The sequence below is a fragment of the Tachyglossus aculeatus genome, chromosome 12 (genome assembly GCF_015852505.1).
Source record: "Tachyglossus aculeatus isolate mTacAcu1 chromosome 12, mTacAcu1.pri, whole genome shotgun sequence".
NCBI lineage: Eukaryota > Metazoa > Chordata > Mammalia > Monotremata > Tachyglossidae > Tachyglossus > Tachyglossus aculeatus.
Window position 1 is genome coordinate 43,700,569 of NC_052077.1, and position 16,229 is coordinate 43,716,797.

The following is a 16,229-nucleotide window of genomic DNA, read 5'->3' on the forward strand; positions in this document are numbered from 1 at the left end:
ATCAAAATCCTCTTTAGGGATCACTTTTGAACAAATCATTTTTCTGGTCAAATTTGTAAATATTTCGACAAATATAAAGAGGGAATTTTTCCTATTTTTACCTGATTAGAGATAGTTTTCTCCCCCCTCCTCCCCCATCCCCAACCCCTCACCCCAGCACAGTGTCTCTGTCTTTGCTCTCTCCTTGAGTTTAAAGAAATACCTCTAAGACATTCCTTCTGGGTGCCATTTCCTCGCTGAATGCTGAAGCTTTCCCTGGCAGGCTCCAAAGGTTTGGTAGCAATGTTGCTCAGGATTTCAGCAGGATTTGCCTCCTAGAATTTAGAAGAAATGCCCTCCCTCCTCCCTAGCTTTTCCCTCAACTCCCACAGGCCCCCATCTGCAATGGGAGGGAGGGAGAGAGGTTTGGAAAAGGAGCAGGAAGAAGAGAGAGAAGGCGGGAGGATGGGGGGAAAGGAGGGAGGAGCAGGAAGGCAGAGACAGAAAGAGGGAGGAAGAGAAGGAGGGAGAGCAGGAGGGAGAAAGAAAAGGAGAGAGGGAGAGCCAAGGGAGAGGAGGAAGGGAGAGCCTGAGGGAAAGAGAGAAGGAAGGGAGAAAATGATGGAGGGAGAAGCAGGAGGGAAGGAGAGATGGGTGGAGGAGGCGCAGGAGAAGGAAGAGAGGAGGGAAGCCAGGGGGAGACGAGGGAGGAAGAGTCTGAGGGAAAGAGTGGAGAAGGGAGGGAGAGAAGGATGGAGGGAGAAGCAAGAGAGAAGGAAAGAAGGATGGAGGAGGAGCAGGAGACGGGAGAAAGGAGGGAAGCCAGAGGGAGATGAGGGAAGGAGAGCCTGAGAGAAAGAGAGGAGAATAATAATAATAATGGGATTTGTTAAGCGCTTACTATGTGCCAAGCAATGTTCTAAGTGCTGGGGAAGATACAAGGTAATCAGGTTGTCCCACGTGGGGCTCACAGTCCTAATCCCCATTTTACAGATGAGGTAACTGAGGCACAGAGATGTGAAGTGACTGCACTTAGTACAGTGCTCTGCACACAGTAAGCGCTCAATAAATACGATTGATGATGACTGGCCCAAAGTCACATAGCTGACAAGTGGCTGAGCCGGGATTAGAACCCACAACTTCTGACTCCCAAACCCGTGCTCTTTGCACTAAACCATGCTGCTTCTCAATGAGAAGGGAAGGAGAGAAGAACTCATTCATTCAATCGTATTTATTGAGCACTTACTGTGTGCAGAGCACTGTACTAAGCCCTTGGGAAGTACAAATCGTCAACATATAGAGACGGCCCCTACCCAACAACGGGCTTACAGTCTAGAAAGGATGGAGGGAGAAGCAGGAGGGAAGAAGAGACGGAGGGAGGAGGAGCAGGAGGGAAGGAGAGAAGGAGGGAAGGAGAGAGGGGAGAAGGATGGAGGAGGGACCTCTCCAACCCCGGAGGTCCCGCTCTGCCCTACCAGGAGAAGGAGCATGGCCTAGTGGCAAGAGTTTGGGCTTGAGAGTCAGAGGAATCTGGGTTCTAATCCCAGCTCCTCCACTTGTCTGCTGTGTGACCTTGGGCAAGTCACTTCACTGCTCTGTGCCTCAGTTCCCTCGTCTGTAAAATGGGGATTAAAATTGTGAGCCCCAAGTGGGACTACCTCATTACCTCGTATCTACCCCAGAGTTTGGGACAGTGCTTGACACATAGTAAGCGCTTAATAAATACCATTATTATTAAGTGCTTATGGGCGAGGCTGACCCACCCCTCCCCTCCCGTTCTGTGGCCCAGTTTGGCATGAGGTTCTTCGAAGCAGCGAGGCTTAGTGGTGAGAGCCCGGGCTTGGGAGTCTGAGGACGTGGGTTCTAATCCCGGCTCCGCCACTTGTCTGCTGTGTGACCTTGGGCAAACCACTTCATGTCTCTGTGCCTCAGTGACCTCATCTGTAAAATTTAACACTGTGAGCCCCACGTGGGACAACCTGATTAGCTTGTATCTACCCCAGCACTTAGAACAGTGCTTGGCACATGGCAAATGCTTAACAAATACCATTATTATCATTATTTTTATTCGCCCTCACCTGCTCTTCTTTCTCCAGGCTGAGAAGGGAGGATTCCAGCAGGACTGGTCCCGGGCAGGATCCCAGATGAGGCCCTCGGGTCACTGAGCCCCTGTCGGCAAGGAGCCGGAGGGGAAAACATCCTAATTATAGTAATAATAATAATAATAATGATAGTAGTATTTGTTAAGTGCTTACTATATGCCAAGCACTGTTCTAAACGCTGGGGTAGATACAAGGTAATCAGGTTGTCCCATGTGGGGTTTACAGGCTTCATCCTCATTTTCCAGATGAGGTAACTGAGGCCCAGAGAAGTTAAGTGACTTGGCCACAGTCACACAGCTGACAAGTGGCAGAGGTGGGATTAGAACCCATGACCTTTGACCCCCCAAGCCCATGATCTTTCCTCTAAGGCACACTGCTTCTCCCCATGGAGTGGGGAGTTTGGGGGTCAGGGGGCCCGGCGGTCCAGTGAATCTGGCCCAGAGCTGGGGCTCCTCCTCATCGTGGCCCTGAAGCTGGAGCATCGCTCGGAGCACAGCTGGAGCACAGCCGGAGGACCGCTCGGAGCACCGCCCGGAGTTGCGGGAGTGACAAGTGGGCCCGGTCGTTCTCGTCCAGGATCTGGAGCGCCTTGCGCAGGGTCTGGCGGCCCTGGCGCAGCTGCGGGAAGGAAGGAGCGGTGGGCCCCGAAGCCCGTCCATGGGGCAGACGGATCCCAGACCGGCCCTGCTCCTTCCCGAGGAACAACCCAGTTTCTCCCTCCTGCTCCGACACAAAACCAGGAGGTTCCTAGGTCCTTTCAGCCCAGGACTCTGTCTCTGACAGGAGTGGTGGGGGGGGAATCACCCTCTTGGATACCCACTCACATGGCTGGGGGGGGACCATCCCACACCTCTAACTATCCCCTCTCCAACCCTGGCTCTCCCCCAGTGACCCAACATGGACCAGCCAACACCCCTGACCCTCCCCTCTCCATCCCTGACCCTTCCCCTGTGACCCAGCCTGGACTATCCAACACTTCTGACTCTCCCCTCTCCACCCGTCTCCCCTCTTCATCCCTGATTCTCCCCAGTGACCCAGCACGGACCATCCAACATCCCTGACTCTTCCCTCTCCATCCCTGATTCTCACCCAGTGATCCAGCATGGACCACCTCCCTCGCCTGACTCTCCCCTCTCCATCCCTGACTCTCCCCACACGGCCCAGCACCAACCATCCAAGATCTTTGTCTCTCCACTCCCCACGGGTTCTACAAAGACGCGTTCCCTCAGTCCAGGATAGCTAGGGTTCCCCTTTCAAGATTCTTGGACCAGTATGGGAGAACAATGAACCCTCTTGGTTAAGAAAGCCCACCCTGCCCAGGTTGAGAACAGGGACAGGAGAAGGTGTTGGGATACTCCGAGCTATGTGTGTGTGTGTTGGGGGGGGAGGGTGTCCAGGGGGACAGGGATTTGGGGTGGACAGACTCTCGGGCCTAGGAGTGGCAGGGAATTGTGCCCCATCCAACCTGTCATGGAGGATGAGGACAATTGGATGGTCGGACAGATGGATGGATGGGTAGTTAGTACCATTCAGAGGCCTTAGGCAGGAGAGAACGCTGGCTGGGCCCACACCTGGTTTCTCAGCTGGATATTCCCAGGGCCCAGCCCCACATCTTCCTCTCCCGCAGATGGCTCTTCCTTCACCTCCCGGAGTCCGGGCTCATGCTCTTTCCTCGGCCCTTGAGGCACGGGGGGCCGCATGGCAGCTGCCATGTGGCATCCCCCCTTCCACATCTCTCTCCGCAGGGCACAGGGCTGCAGGAATTCCAGGTATGAAACCCTGAACGAGGGAAGAAGGAAAACTCAGTGTTGCACTGGTAGGGGACAGGCGGCTATTTAGACATGGAAGCCCCCCCCCCGCCCCCGCCAAACTGGTAATAATAATAATTATGGTATTTGTTAAGCACTTACTATATGCTAAGCACTGTTCTAAGTGCTGGGGTAGATACAAGGTAATCAGGTTGGCTCACGTGGGGCTCACAGTCTTCATCCCCATTTTCACAGATGAGGGAACTAAAATGAAGCGACTTGCCCAAGGTCATCCAGCAGACAAGTGGCAGAGCCGGGATTCTATATGTTGCCAACTTGTACTTCCCAAGCGCTTAGTACAGTGCTCTGCACACAGTAAGCGCTCAATAAATATGATTGAATGAATTAGAACCCATGTCCTCTGATTCCCAAGCCCAGCCTCTTGCCACTAAGCCACGCGGCTTCTCTAAAATCCACCAGACCCTGGCTCTCCCCCTTTTTGAACCCTCCTGAACCTCCACCTCCTCCAGGAAGTCTTCCCCGATGGATTCACTAACTCATGCAGTTACCTACTTCTCCTCCCTTCTACCTGAAATTGATTTCAGTGCCTGTCTCCGCTAAGAGCCTGTAAACTCCTTATGAGTCAGGACCTTGTCTATCCACTCTATTGCCTCATAACGCTACCAAGCGCTTAGTACAAACGTGGAGAAGCAGCATGGTTCAGTGGAAAGAGCCCGGGCTTTGGAGTCGGAGGTCGTGGGTTCAAATCCTGGCTCTGCCACTTGTCAGCTATGTGAGTTTGGGCAAGTCACTTAACTTCTCTGGGCCTCAGTTCCCTCATCTGTAAAATGGGGGTTAAGACTGTGAGCCCCACGTGGGACAACCTGATCAGCTTGTAACCTCCCCAGCACTTAGAACAGTGCTTTGCACATAGTAAGCGCTTAATAAATGCCATTATTATTATTATTATTATTATTATTACTATTACAAAGTTCTGCACACGGAAAGCGCTCAATAAATGAGAAGCAGCATGGCTCAGTGGAAAGATCCCGGGCTTTGGAGTCAGAGGTCATGGGTTCAAATTCCGGCTCTGCCAATTGTCAGCTGTGTGACTTTGGGCAAGTCACTTCACTTCTCTGTGCCTCAGTTAACTCATCTGTAAAATGGGGATTAAGACTGTGAGCCCCCGTGGGACAACCTGATCACCTTGTAACCACCCCAGCGCTTAGAACAGTGCTTTGCACATAGTAAGCGCTTAATAAATACCATCATTATTATTATTATTAATAAATACCACTGACTGATGGCTACTCTCCCAAGCACTTAGTGCAGGGTACAGTGCTCTGCACACAGTAAGCGCTCAATAAATACGATTAATTGATTGCAGGGCTCTGCCCACGGTAAGTAGGATTGATTGATGCTTGCTGGACGGGTTGGAGCCTCACCCACGCCTGAGCTGTGATGCGCCCCACACTCACCTCCCACCTCCGCGGGTTTCGAACTTCTTCCCCAGAGCCTCGCACTCGTGTTCATTCAGGCCGGCACACAGCTCGCTCAGAATGGCGCGGAACTCCTTCTTCCCGACCAACCCCGTGCTCAAGGGGTCCAGGTCTTGAAACTCCTTCTGGAGATCTTCCCACCGGTAGGCCACCTGGAGTCACAGGGGCAGGGGGGTGGACACATGTTCACCCAACAGGGGAGGGGACGAGGTGACACAGATACACACACACACACACACACAACACACACAGATACACACACACACACACACACACATATTCCCCAACACAGAGCCATTCAGACCGGTCCTCTGGGAGTCAGGGGTCCCGGGTTCTACTCTCAGCTCTGCCCCTCCACCATCATCATCATCATCAATCATATTTATTGAGCGCTTACTGTGTGCAGAGCACTGGACTAAGCGCTTGGGAAGTACAAGCTCACAGTCTAAAAAGCTGCTGTGTGACCTGGGGCAAGTTACATAACCTCTCTGCGCCTCATTTCTCTCCTCTGTAAATAGGGCATGTGGGGCCTTCCCTCTCCCTGCCCCTCAGACTGCAGACTCACTGTGATCAGGGAATGTGTTTGCTTATAATAAAAATAATAATGACAGCATTTATTAAGTGCTTACTACGTGCAAAGCACTGTTCTAAGCACTAGGGAGGTTACAAGGTGATCAGGTTGTCCCACGGGGGCTCACAGTCTTAATCCCCATTTTCCAGATGAGGGAACTGAGGCACAGAGAAGTTAAGTGACTTGCCCAAAGTCACACAGCTGACAATTGGCGGAGCTGGCATTTGAACCCATGACCTCTGACTCCAAAGCCCGGGCTCTTTCCGCTGAGCCATATTTACGATTCTATTTATTTTGTTAATGATGTGCATATAGCTTTAATTCTATTTGTTCTGACGATTTTGACACCTGTCTCCATGTTTTGTTTTGTTGTCTGTCTCCCCCTTCTAGACTGTGAGCCAGTTGTTGGGTAGGGACCGTCTCTAGATGTTGCCGACTTGTACTTCCCAAGCACTTAGTACAGTGCTCTGCACACGGTAAGCGCTCAATAAATACGATTGAATGAATGAATGAATGGAAAGCTCAAGTCCCATTGAAAAGCCAACAAGACACGACAGGAACCCAGGCAAGCCCGCACACTTTCTTCCTCTAATTTACCAATTTACTCACAGGACTTCCATCTCGTTTATCTCTCCACTGACCCCTTGCCCCCATCCTGCTTCTGGCCGAGAACTCAATCAATCAATCAATCAATCAATCGTATTTATTGAGCGCTTACTGTGTGCAGAGCACTGTACTAAGTGCTTGGGAAGTCCAAGTTGGCAACATATAGAGACAGTCCCTACCCAACAGTGGGCTCACAGTCTAAAAGGGGGAGACAGAGAACAAAACCAAACATACTAACAAAATAAAATAAATAGAATAGATAGGTACAATTGAAATAAATAAATAAATAAATAACTATAATAAATAAATAACTCCCTCCCATTTCATAACCGACAGATCATCACTCTCTCCACCTCCAAAGCTTTTATTAAAAGCTCATCTCCTCCGGGAGGCCTTCTCCAAATAAGCCCTGATTTCGTCTTATTCCACTCCCGTCTGCATTGCTCTAGCCCTTGGATTTGCTCCCTTTTCCACCCTTCCCTCTTCCCTAGAGCATTTAATGTACATATCTGTAATTTATTTATTTCTATCAATGCCTGCTCCCCTTTTAGACTGCCGGCTCCTCGTGGGCAGGGAATGTGTCTACCGACTCTTGTTATATTGTACTCGTACTCTCCCAAACACTTAGTATGGTGCTCTGACACAGTAAGCGCTTAACTCATTCATTCAATCGTTCAACATTGAACGATTCATTCATCCCATTCATTCATTCATTCCACAGTGGGCTTAATAAATATCATTGATTGATTGAGGGAATTCAATAATAACAGTAACAGCCCACTGTTGGGTAGGGACTGTCTCTATATGTTGCCAACTAGTACTTCCCAAGCGCTTAGTACAGTGCTCTGCACACAGTAAGTGCTCAATAAATACGATTGATGATGATGATGATGATCTAGGCATCTTCCCCTAGACTCCACCAGCTGTTTTGCTAAGATAAAGACCCTCTCCAGCTCCCAGAGATTCAGAAGGGTCACACGAACATCATCAATAGTTTTCGTCGAGCGCTTACTGTGTGCAGAGCACTGTTCTAAGCTCTTGGGAGAGTACAGTACAGCAGAGTTGGTAAACATAATCCCTGCCCACAACGATCTTAGAGGGGGAGATGGGCAGTAAATGAATAAATGATGGAAAATCTATATTTTATATGTATGACTGTGAGCCCCAGGTGGGGCAACCTGATCACCTTGTATCCCCCCCGGTGCTTAGAACAGTGCTTCGCACATAGTAAGCACATCATTATTATTATTATTCATTCATTCATTCAATCAATCGCATTTATTGAGCGCTTACTGCGTGCAGATCACTGTACTAAGCACTTGGGAAGTACAAGTTGGCAACATATAGAGATGGTCCCTACCCAACAGTGGGCTCACAGTCTAGAACTGTGTTCTAGAATTGTAACTGAGGCACAGAGCAGCGAAGTGACTTGCCCAAGGTGGTCAGGATTAGAACCCAGGTCCTTCTGACTGTTGCACTTTCCGTTATTCCCTCTGACTCCCAAGCCCCTGCTTTAGCCATTAGGCCACACTGTTTCTTGCGGTTCTCCTCCTTCTCTGAATTCTCCTTCTCAATTTTGTTTGCTGGTTGCTTTCCCACTGCCCGTCTCACAGGCTTGGGAGTCAGAGGTCATGGGTTCTAATCCCGACTCCGCCACACGTCTGCTCTGTGACCGTGGGCAAGTCCCTTAAACTTCTCTGAGCCTCAGTTCCCTCATCTGTAAAATGGGGATTAAGACTGTGATATGTGATGCCCCATCCTATGTACCGGATGCCCCTTCCGGCTTGGTCGCGGGGAGGGGGAGCGGAGGTGGGCTCACCTGAGCTCGAACCCTGTCCACAAGGATGTCTGAGTCGCAGCTAAGCTTCTTGGAGCACAGGTTGATGTTGTGGTCCCCTCTCTTCGGGGGGCAGATCTTGGCATTAGGGTAGCAGGCCGACTTGGGGGAGTAGCCAAAGTGCCGCACAAACTCCAGGAAGTCCAGAGTCTTGTCCTGGTTCGTTATCAGCGTGTCCCACAGGCTGCGGATCTCCCCTCGGGAGACTTCCGGGTGGATGCCGAGCCTGGGAATAATGATAATAATGATAATAATAATAATAATGGCATTTATTAAGCGCTTACTATGTGCAAAGCACTGTTCTAAGCGCTGGGGAGGTTACAAGGTGATCAGGTTGTCCCACGTGGGGCTCACAGTCTTAATCCCCATTTTACAGATGAGGTCACTGAGGCACAGAGAAGAGACTTGCCCAGAGTCACAGGGAATGGAATGGGATGGGATGGAATAATAATAATGATGGTATTTGTTAAGTGCTTACTATGTGCAAAGCACCGTCCTGAGCCCCGGGGAGGCTACAAGGTGATCAGGTTGTCCCACGGGGGGCTCGCAGTTTTAATCCCCATTTTACTGAGGTCACTGAGTCAGAGAAGTGAAGTGACTTGCCCAAAGTCGCACAGCTGACAGTTGGCAGAGCCGGGATTTGAACCCATGACCTCCGACTCCAAAGCCCGGGCTCTTTCCACTGAGCCATGGGATGGGGTGGGATGGGGGTGCAGCAGACCTGGGCTGAATTTTCTCATAAACCAGAAGCAGCATGGCTTAGTGAATACAGCACCGGCCTGGGAGACAGAGGACCCGAGTTCTAATCCTGGTTTCGCCCCTTGTCTGCTATGTGGCCTTGGGCAAGTCACTTCACTTCTCTGTCCCTCACCTGTAAAATAGGGATTATGAGTGTGAGCCCCATGTGGGACAGGGATTTGTATCTACCCCAGTGCTTAGAACACTGCTGGGCACATAGTAAATGCTTAACAAGTACCGTAATTATTATTATTATTATTGTGTAAGTGAGTGTACGCTTTAGTAGCTCAGTAAGGAAGTACACACAAATATATAGGTTTGGATTTACACATAGTACACAGGGAAGCAGCGTGGCAATCATTATTATTATTATTATTACAATTATCATTATTATTATTTCTCTCATTCTCTCCTCCGAGGGGACCGACGGCGAGAGTGTCTTACCGCTTTAGGAGGACGTACATGTTCTCCTGGCTGAGGCGCCTGGAATTCATGGAGTCGAGTTCCTCAAATTCCTTTTCCAGGGCGCGATAACGCTGCGAGACGAGGCTCTTGAGCACCTGAAATAGCTGGAGGATGGAGAAGGGAGAGCTCGAGGGGCCTTGTCTGATTTTGCTCCAATTTTGGCCCCGAGTTTGGTCTCACCCCACTTCTTGGGGTTCGGGGGATGGAGGCTGCGGTAAAGGACTGGCTATGGGCCGGGGGACGGGGGGTCAGGGAGGAACCAGGGGAGGGGGGCTATGCCAGCATTAAGAACAGTGCTTGGCACATAGTAAGAGCTTAATAAATACCATTATTATTATTACTGCTATTTTGTCAAGTGACATAGTAAGCGCTTAACGAACACCATTATTATTACTATATTATTTTATTATTATTATGTCAAATGAACGTGGCCTGTCGACCCACTCTGTTGGGGGTAGGGCTTCTGGGAACCTCTGGATTCCCAACAGACTGAGCCCCTTCCTTCCTCTCCCCCTCGTCCCCCTCTCCATCCCCCCCCTTCTTACCTCCTTCCCTTCCCGGCAGCACCTGTATATATGGATATATGTTTGTACATATTTATTACTCTATTTATTTATTTATTTATTTTACTTGTACATATCTATTCTATTTATTTTATTTTGTTAGTATGTTTGGTTTTTGTTCTCTGTCTCCCCCTTTTAGACTGTGAGCCCACTGTTGGGTAGGGACTGTCTCTAGATGTTGCCAATTTGTACTTCCCAAGCGCTTAGTACAGTGCTCTGCACATAGGAAGCGCTCAATAAATACGATTGATGATGATGATGATGATGGATGTTTCATTCACGCCCTCGATCGTATTTATTGAGCGCTTACTGTGTGCAGAGCACTGTACTAAGTGCTTGAGGCTTGAGTGCAGGAGGCCTTCCCAGACTGAGCCCCCTCCTCTCCATCCCCCCCATCTTACCTCCTTCCCCTCCCCACAGCACCTGCATATATGTACATATGTTTGTACAAATTTATTACTCTATTCATTTTATTTGTACATATTTATTCTATTTATTTTATTTTGTTATTATGTTTTGTTTTGTTCTCTGTCTCCCCCTTCTAGACTGTGAACCCACTGTTGGGTAGGGACTGTCTCTATATGTTGCCAACTTGTACTTCCCAAGCACTTAGTACAGTGCTCTGCACACAATAAGCGCTCAATAAATACGATTGAATGAAGGAATGCTTGGGAGAGTCCAATAGACCAATAAAGGGACACATTCCCTGCCCACAACGAGCTTGCAGTCCAGAGGGAGAGACAGACATTAGAAGCAGCATGGCGTAGTGGAGAGACTACTGGGAGTCATCATGTCATGGGTTTTAATTCCGCTCTGCCACTTGTCTGCTGTGTGACCTTGGGCAAGTCACTTCACTTTTCTGTGCCTCACTTCCCTCATTTGCAAAATGGGGATTGAGAATGTGAGCCCCACGTAGGACAGGGACTGTGTCCAACCCGATTTGCTTGTATCCACCCCAGCGCTTAGTACAGTGCCTGGCAACATAGCACTTAACAAACACCATAATAATAATAATAATAATAATAATAATAATAATGATAATAATAACAATAATGATATACAATATGTAATTATATTGTAATAATAATTATTATGGTATTTGTTAAAGTCTTACTATGTTGAGCTTTATATATGAATATATTATATGTTGTTCATACATAAATATATATTATACACATACTATAATAATATTATATAATGATATACTAACATATAATTTTATTATTATTATTATTATGGTATTTGTTAAGCGCTTACTATGTTGCCATTCATTCATTCAATCGTATTTATTGAGCACTTACTATGTGCACAGCACTGTACTAAGCGCTTGGAAAGTACAATTCGGCAACATATAGAGACAGACCCTACCCAACAACGGGTTCACAGTCTGTACTAAGCGCTGGGGTGGATATAAATACCATAATATATTACTATATACAATATCTGGTTAGATGTCATAATAGTCATATTATCATATATAATTATATTCAATAAGCATTATATATAATTATGTATTATAATAGTTATCGTATAGTATTCTATATTATAATAGATGTATTATTGTATATGATTATATATGATAATAATATGACCATTATAATATGCAATTAGATATTATAATCAATCAATCAATCATATTTATTGAGCGCTTACTGTGTGCAGAGCACTGTACTAAGCGCTTGGGAAGCACAAGTTGGCAACACATAGAGACGGTCCCTACCCAACAGTGGGCTCACAGTCTAGAAATAATGGTCATATTATTATCATATATAATTATATAATAATAATAATGGCATTTATTAAGCGCTTACTGTGTGCAAAGCACTGTTCTAAGCACTGGGGAGGTTACAAGGTGATCAGGTTGTCCCACGGGGGGCTCACAGTCTTCATCCCCATTTTACAGATGAGGCAACTGAGGCCCAGAGAAGTGAAGTGACTTGCCCAAAGTCACCCAGCTGACAATTGGCAGAGCCGGGGTTTGAACCCATGACCTCTGACTCCAAAGCCCGTGCTCTTTCCATTGAGCCACGCTGCTTCTCTATAAATCAATCAATCAATCAATCAATCGTATTTATTGAGTGCTTAATGTGTGCAGAGCACTGTACTAAGTGCTTGGGAAGTTCAAGTTGGCAACATCTAGAGACAGTCCCTCCCCAACAGTGGACTCACAGTCTACAAGGGGGAGACAGAGAACAAAACCAAACATACTAACAAAATAAAATAAATAGAATAGATATGGACAAGTAAAATAAAAAAAAAATAATAATAATAAAATAATGATAGCATTTATTAAGCGCTTACTATGTGTAAAGCACTGTTCTAAGTGCTGGGGCTGTTACAAGGTGATCAGGTTGTCCCACGGGAGGCTCACAGTCTTCATCCCCATTTTACAGATGAGGTCACTGAGGCCCAGAGAAGTGACGTGACTTGCCCAAGGTCACACAGCAGACATGTGGTAGAGCCGGGATTTGAACCCATGGCCTCTGCCTCCAAAGCCCATGCTCTTTCCACTTGAGCCACGCTGCTTCTCAAAAAAAACAGAGTAATAAATATGTACAGACATATATACATATATACAGGTATATATAAACCATATAACTATTATATATAATTATATATTATAATAGTTATCATCATCATCATCATCAATCGTATTTATTGAGCACTTCCTATGTGCAGAGCACTGTACTAAGCGCTTGGGAAGTACAAATTGGCAACATATAGAGACAGTCCCTACCCAACAGTGGGCTCGCAGTCTAAAAGGGGGAGACGGAGAACAAAACCAAACATACTAACAAAATAAAATAAATAGAATAGATATGTACAAATAAAATAAATAAATAAATAAATAGAGTAATAAATATGTACAAACATATATACATATATACAGGTGCTGTGGGGAAGGGAAGGAGGTAAGATGGGGGGGATGGAGAGGGGGACGAGGGGGAGAGGAAGGGGTTCAGTCTAGGAAGGCCTCCTGGAGGAGGTGAGCTCTCAGTTATATTATGGTGGCATTTGTTTAGCGCTGATTATGCTGTCAGGTACTTTATTTAATAATAAAATTACGGCTCTGTAGAAGCCTCCGGAGACGGCGGAGGAGGTAGCAGAGATGTTTTCCCTACCTGATCCAGGCTCCTCCTCTGGCCTTCTCCAGCTGGTCCCGGTGGCCGGGCATCCCGGGCCTGGAAGTGGGGCGTGGGAGCGTCCTCCTTAACCTCAGGAACAGAGGCTGCCACAGATCTCCTCCTTGGGGGGCTGGGGGCCGTGGGACCCCTGGAGGGAACGACACCGATCCTGGGAGTCCTGACGGGTTGATGGTGATTATGGTATTCGTTAAGCGCTTACTATCATCATCATCATCAATCGTATTTATTTATTTTACAGTGCAGAGCACTGTACTAAGCGCTTGGGAAGTACAAGTTGGCAACATATAGAGACAGTCCCTACCCAACAGTGGGCTCACAGTCTGTGCCAAGCACCGCTCTAAGCGCTGGGGTGGATACAAGGTCATCAGGTTGTCCCACGTGGGGCTCGCGGATTTAACCCCCATTTGACAGATGAGGTCACCGAGGCACAGGGAAGCGAAACGGCTTGCCCAAGGTCACACAGCGGACATGAGGAGGAGTCGGGATTAGAATAATAATAATAAATAATGGCAGTTATTAAGCGCTTACTATGTGCACTGTTCTAAACGCTGGAGGGGATACAAGATGATCAGGTTGTCCCACGTGGGGCTCACAGTCATCATCCCCATTTTACAGATGAGGTCACTGAGGCCCAGAGAAGTTAAGTGACTTGCCCAAAGTCACACAGCTGGCAAGCGGCAGAGCCGGGATTCGAACCCATGACCTCTGGCTCCCAAGCCCAGGCTCTTTCCACTGAGCCACGCTGTAGAACCCACATCCTCCGCCTCCCAAGCCCGTGCTCCAAGAGGCCTTCCCAGGCTAAGCCCCACTTTTCCTCATCTCCCACTACCTTCTGCAGTCATCCTGACTTGCTCCTTTTGCTCTCCCCATCCCCTCGCCCACCGCCCCAGCCCCAAAGCACTTAAGTGCATATCTGTCATTTTATTTATTTGTTATTGGTGTCCATCTCCCCCACTCTAATAATAATAATAATAATAATGGCATTTATTAAGCGCTGACTATGTGCAAAGCACTGTTCTAAGCGCTGGGGAGGTTACAAGGTGATCAGGTTGTCCCACGGGGGGCTCACAGTCTCAATCCCCATTTTACAGAGGCGGTAACTGAGGCCCAGAGAAGTGAAGTGACTTGCCCAAAGTCACACAGCCGACAGTTGGCAGGGCCGGGATTTGAACCCATGACCTCTGACTCCAAAGCCCGGGCTCTTTCCGTTGAGCCACGCTGCTTCTCCAGACTCTAGACTGTGAGCTCGTTATGGGCAGGGAATGTCACAGTTGATTGTTGGACCGTACTTTCCCAAGAGCTCAGTACAGTGCTCTGCATATGGTGGCCACTCAGTAAATATGATGAATGAATGAATGAATAAAAAAAGCCTAGTTTTCCCAAAGGGAATATTGGAAAGTGCATCATTGCATAACTCTAGACTGTGGATTGCAAACTATAGACTGAATGAGAAGCAGCGTGGCTCAGTGGAAAGAGCCCGGGCTTTGGAGTCAGAGGTCATGGGTTCCAATCCTGGCTCCACCACTTGTCAGCTGTGTGACTCTGGGCAAGTCACTTCACTTCTTTGGGCCTCAGTTACCTCATCTGTAAAATGGGGATGAAGACTGTGAGCCCCACGTGGGACAACCTGTTCACCTTGTAAACTCCCCAGCGCTTAGAACAGTGCTTTGCACCTCCCTTCAAGGCCCTACTGAGAGCTCACCTCCTCCAGGAGGCCTTCCCAGACTGAGCCCCTTCCTTCCTCTCCCCCTTGTCCCCCTCTCCATCCCCCCGCCTTACCTCCTTCCCTTCCCCACAGCACCTGTATATATGTATATATGCTTGTACATATTTATTACTCTATTTATTTATTTATTTATTTTACTTGTACATATCTATTCTATTTACTTTATTTTGTTAGTATGTTTGGTTTTGTTCTCTGTCTCCCCCTTTTAGACTGTGAGCCCACTGTTGGGTAGGGACTGTCTCTAGATGTTGCCAACTTGTACTTCCCAAGCGCTTAGTACAGTGCTCTGCACACAGTAAGCGCTCAATAAATACGATTGATGATGATAGTAAGTGTGTAACAAATGCTATTATTACTATTATTAAGCAGGAAACGTGTCTACCTCCTCTGTTATATTGTACTCGCCAAAGCACTTGCACAGAGTAAACTCTCAGTGAATACCATCGATTGATTATTAATGCTATTTGGTAAGCGCTTACTATGTGCCAGGCACTGTTCTAAGAGCTGGGATAGATACAAGCTAATCAGGTTGGGCACAGTCCCTGTCCCACATGGGGCTCACAGCCTTACCCCCCATTTTACAGATGAGGTAACTGAGGCCCAGAGAAGTGAAGTGACTTCCCAAGGTTACAGAGCAGACAAACGGCAGAGTCAGGATTAGAACCCAGGTCCTTCTGACCGTTGCACTTTCCGTTATTCCCTCTGACTCCCAAGCCCCTGCTCTAGCCAGTAGACCACACTGTTTCTTGCGGTTCTCCTCCTTCTCTGATTTCTCCTTCCCAATTTTGTTTGCTGGTTGCTTTTCCACTGCCCATCTCACAGGCTTGGGAGTCAGAGGTCATGGGTTCTAATCCCGACTCCACCACATGTCTGCTCTGTGACCTTGGGCAAGTCACTTAACTTCTCTGAGCCTCAGTTCCCTCATCTGTAAAATGGGGATTAAGACTGTGAGCCCCACGTGGGGCAACCTGATCACCTTGTATCCCCCCCCCCCGGTGCTTAGAACAGTGCTTCGCACATAGTAAACGCGTTATTATTATTATTATTATTCATTCATTCATTCATTCATTCAATCGTATTTATTGAGCACTTACTGCGTGCAGAGCACTGGACTAAGCGCTTGGGAAGTCCAAGTTGGCAACATATAGAGACGGTCCCTACCCAACAGTGGGCTCACAGTCTAGAAAGGGGAGACAGAGAACAAAACAAAACCTATTAACAAAATAAAATAAATAGAATAAATATGCAC

At 47.7% G+C, this 16,229-nt stretch overlaps 1 protein-coding gene across 1 annotated transcript in view; it reads right to left on the reverse strand.

The window, feature by feature from the left end:
• Positions 1–2,487: 2,487 nt before the first annotated feature.
• The window catches only part of LOC119935730 (EF-hand calcium-binding domain-containing protein 6-like), an 87,268-nt gene continuing 73,526 nt past the window's right edge, over positions 2,488–16,229 (reverse strand). The window contains 7 exon segments of the mRNA XM_038755185.1: positions 2,488–2,576; positions 2,579–2,699; positions 3,692–3,860; positions 5,308–5,480; positions 8,325–8,568; positions 9,525–9,649; positions 13,231–13,381. Coding sequence (XP_038611113.1) covers positions 2,488–2,576; positions 2,579–2,699; positions 3,692–3,860; positions 5,308–5,480; positions 8,325–8,568; positions 9,525–9,649; positions 13,231–13,381 — 1,072 coding nt within the window.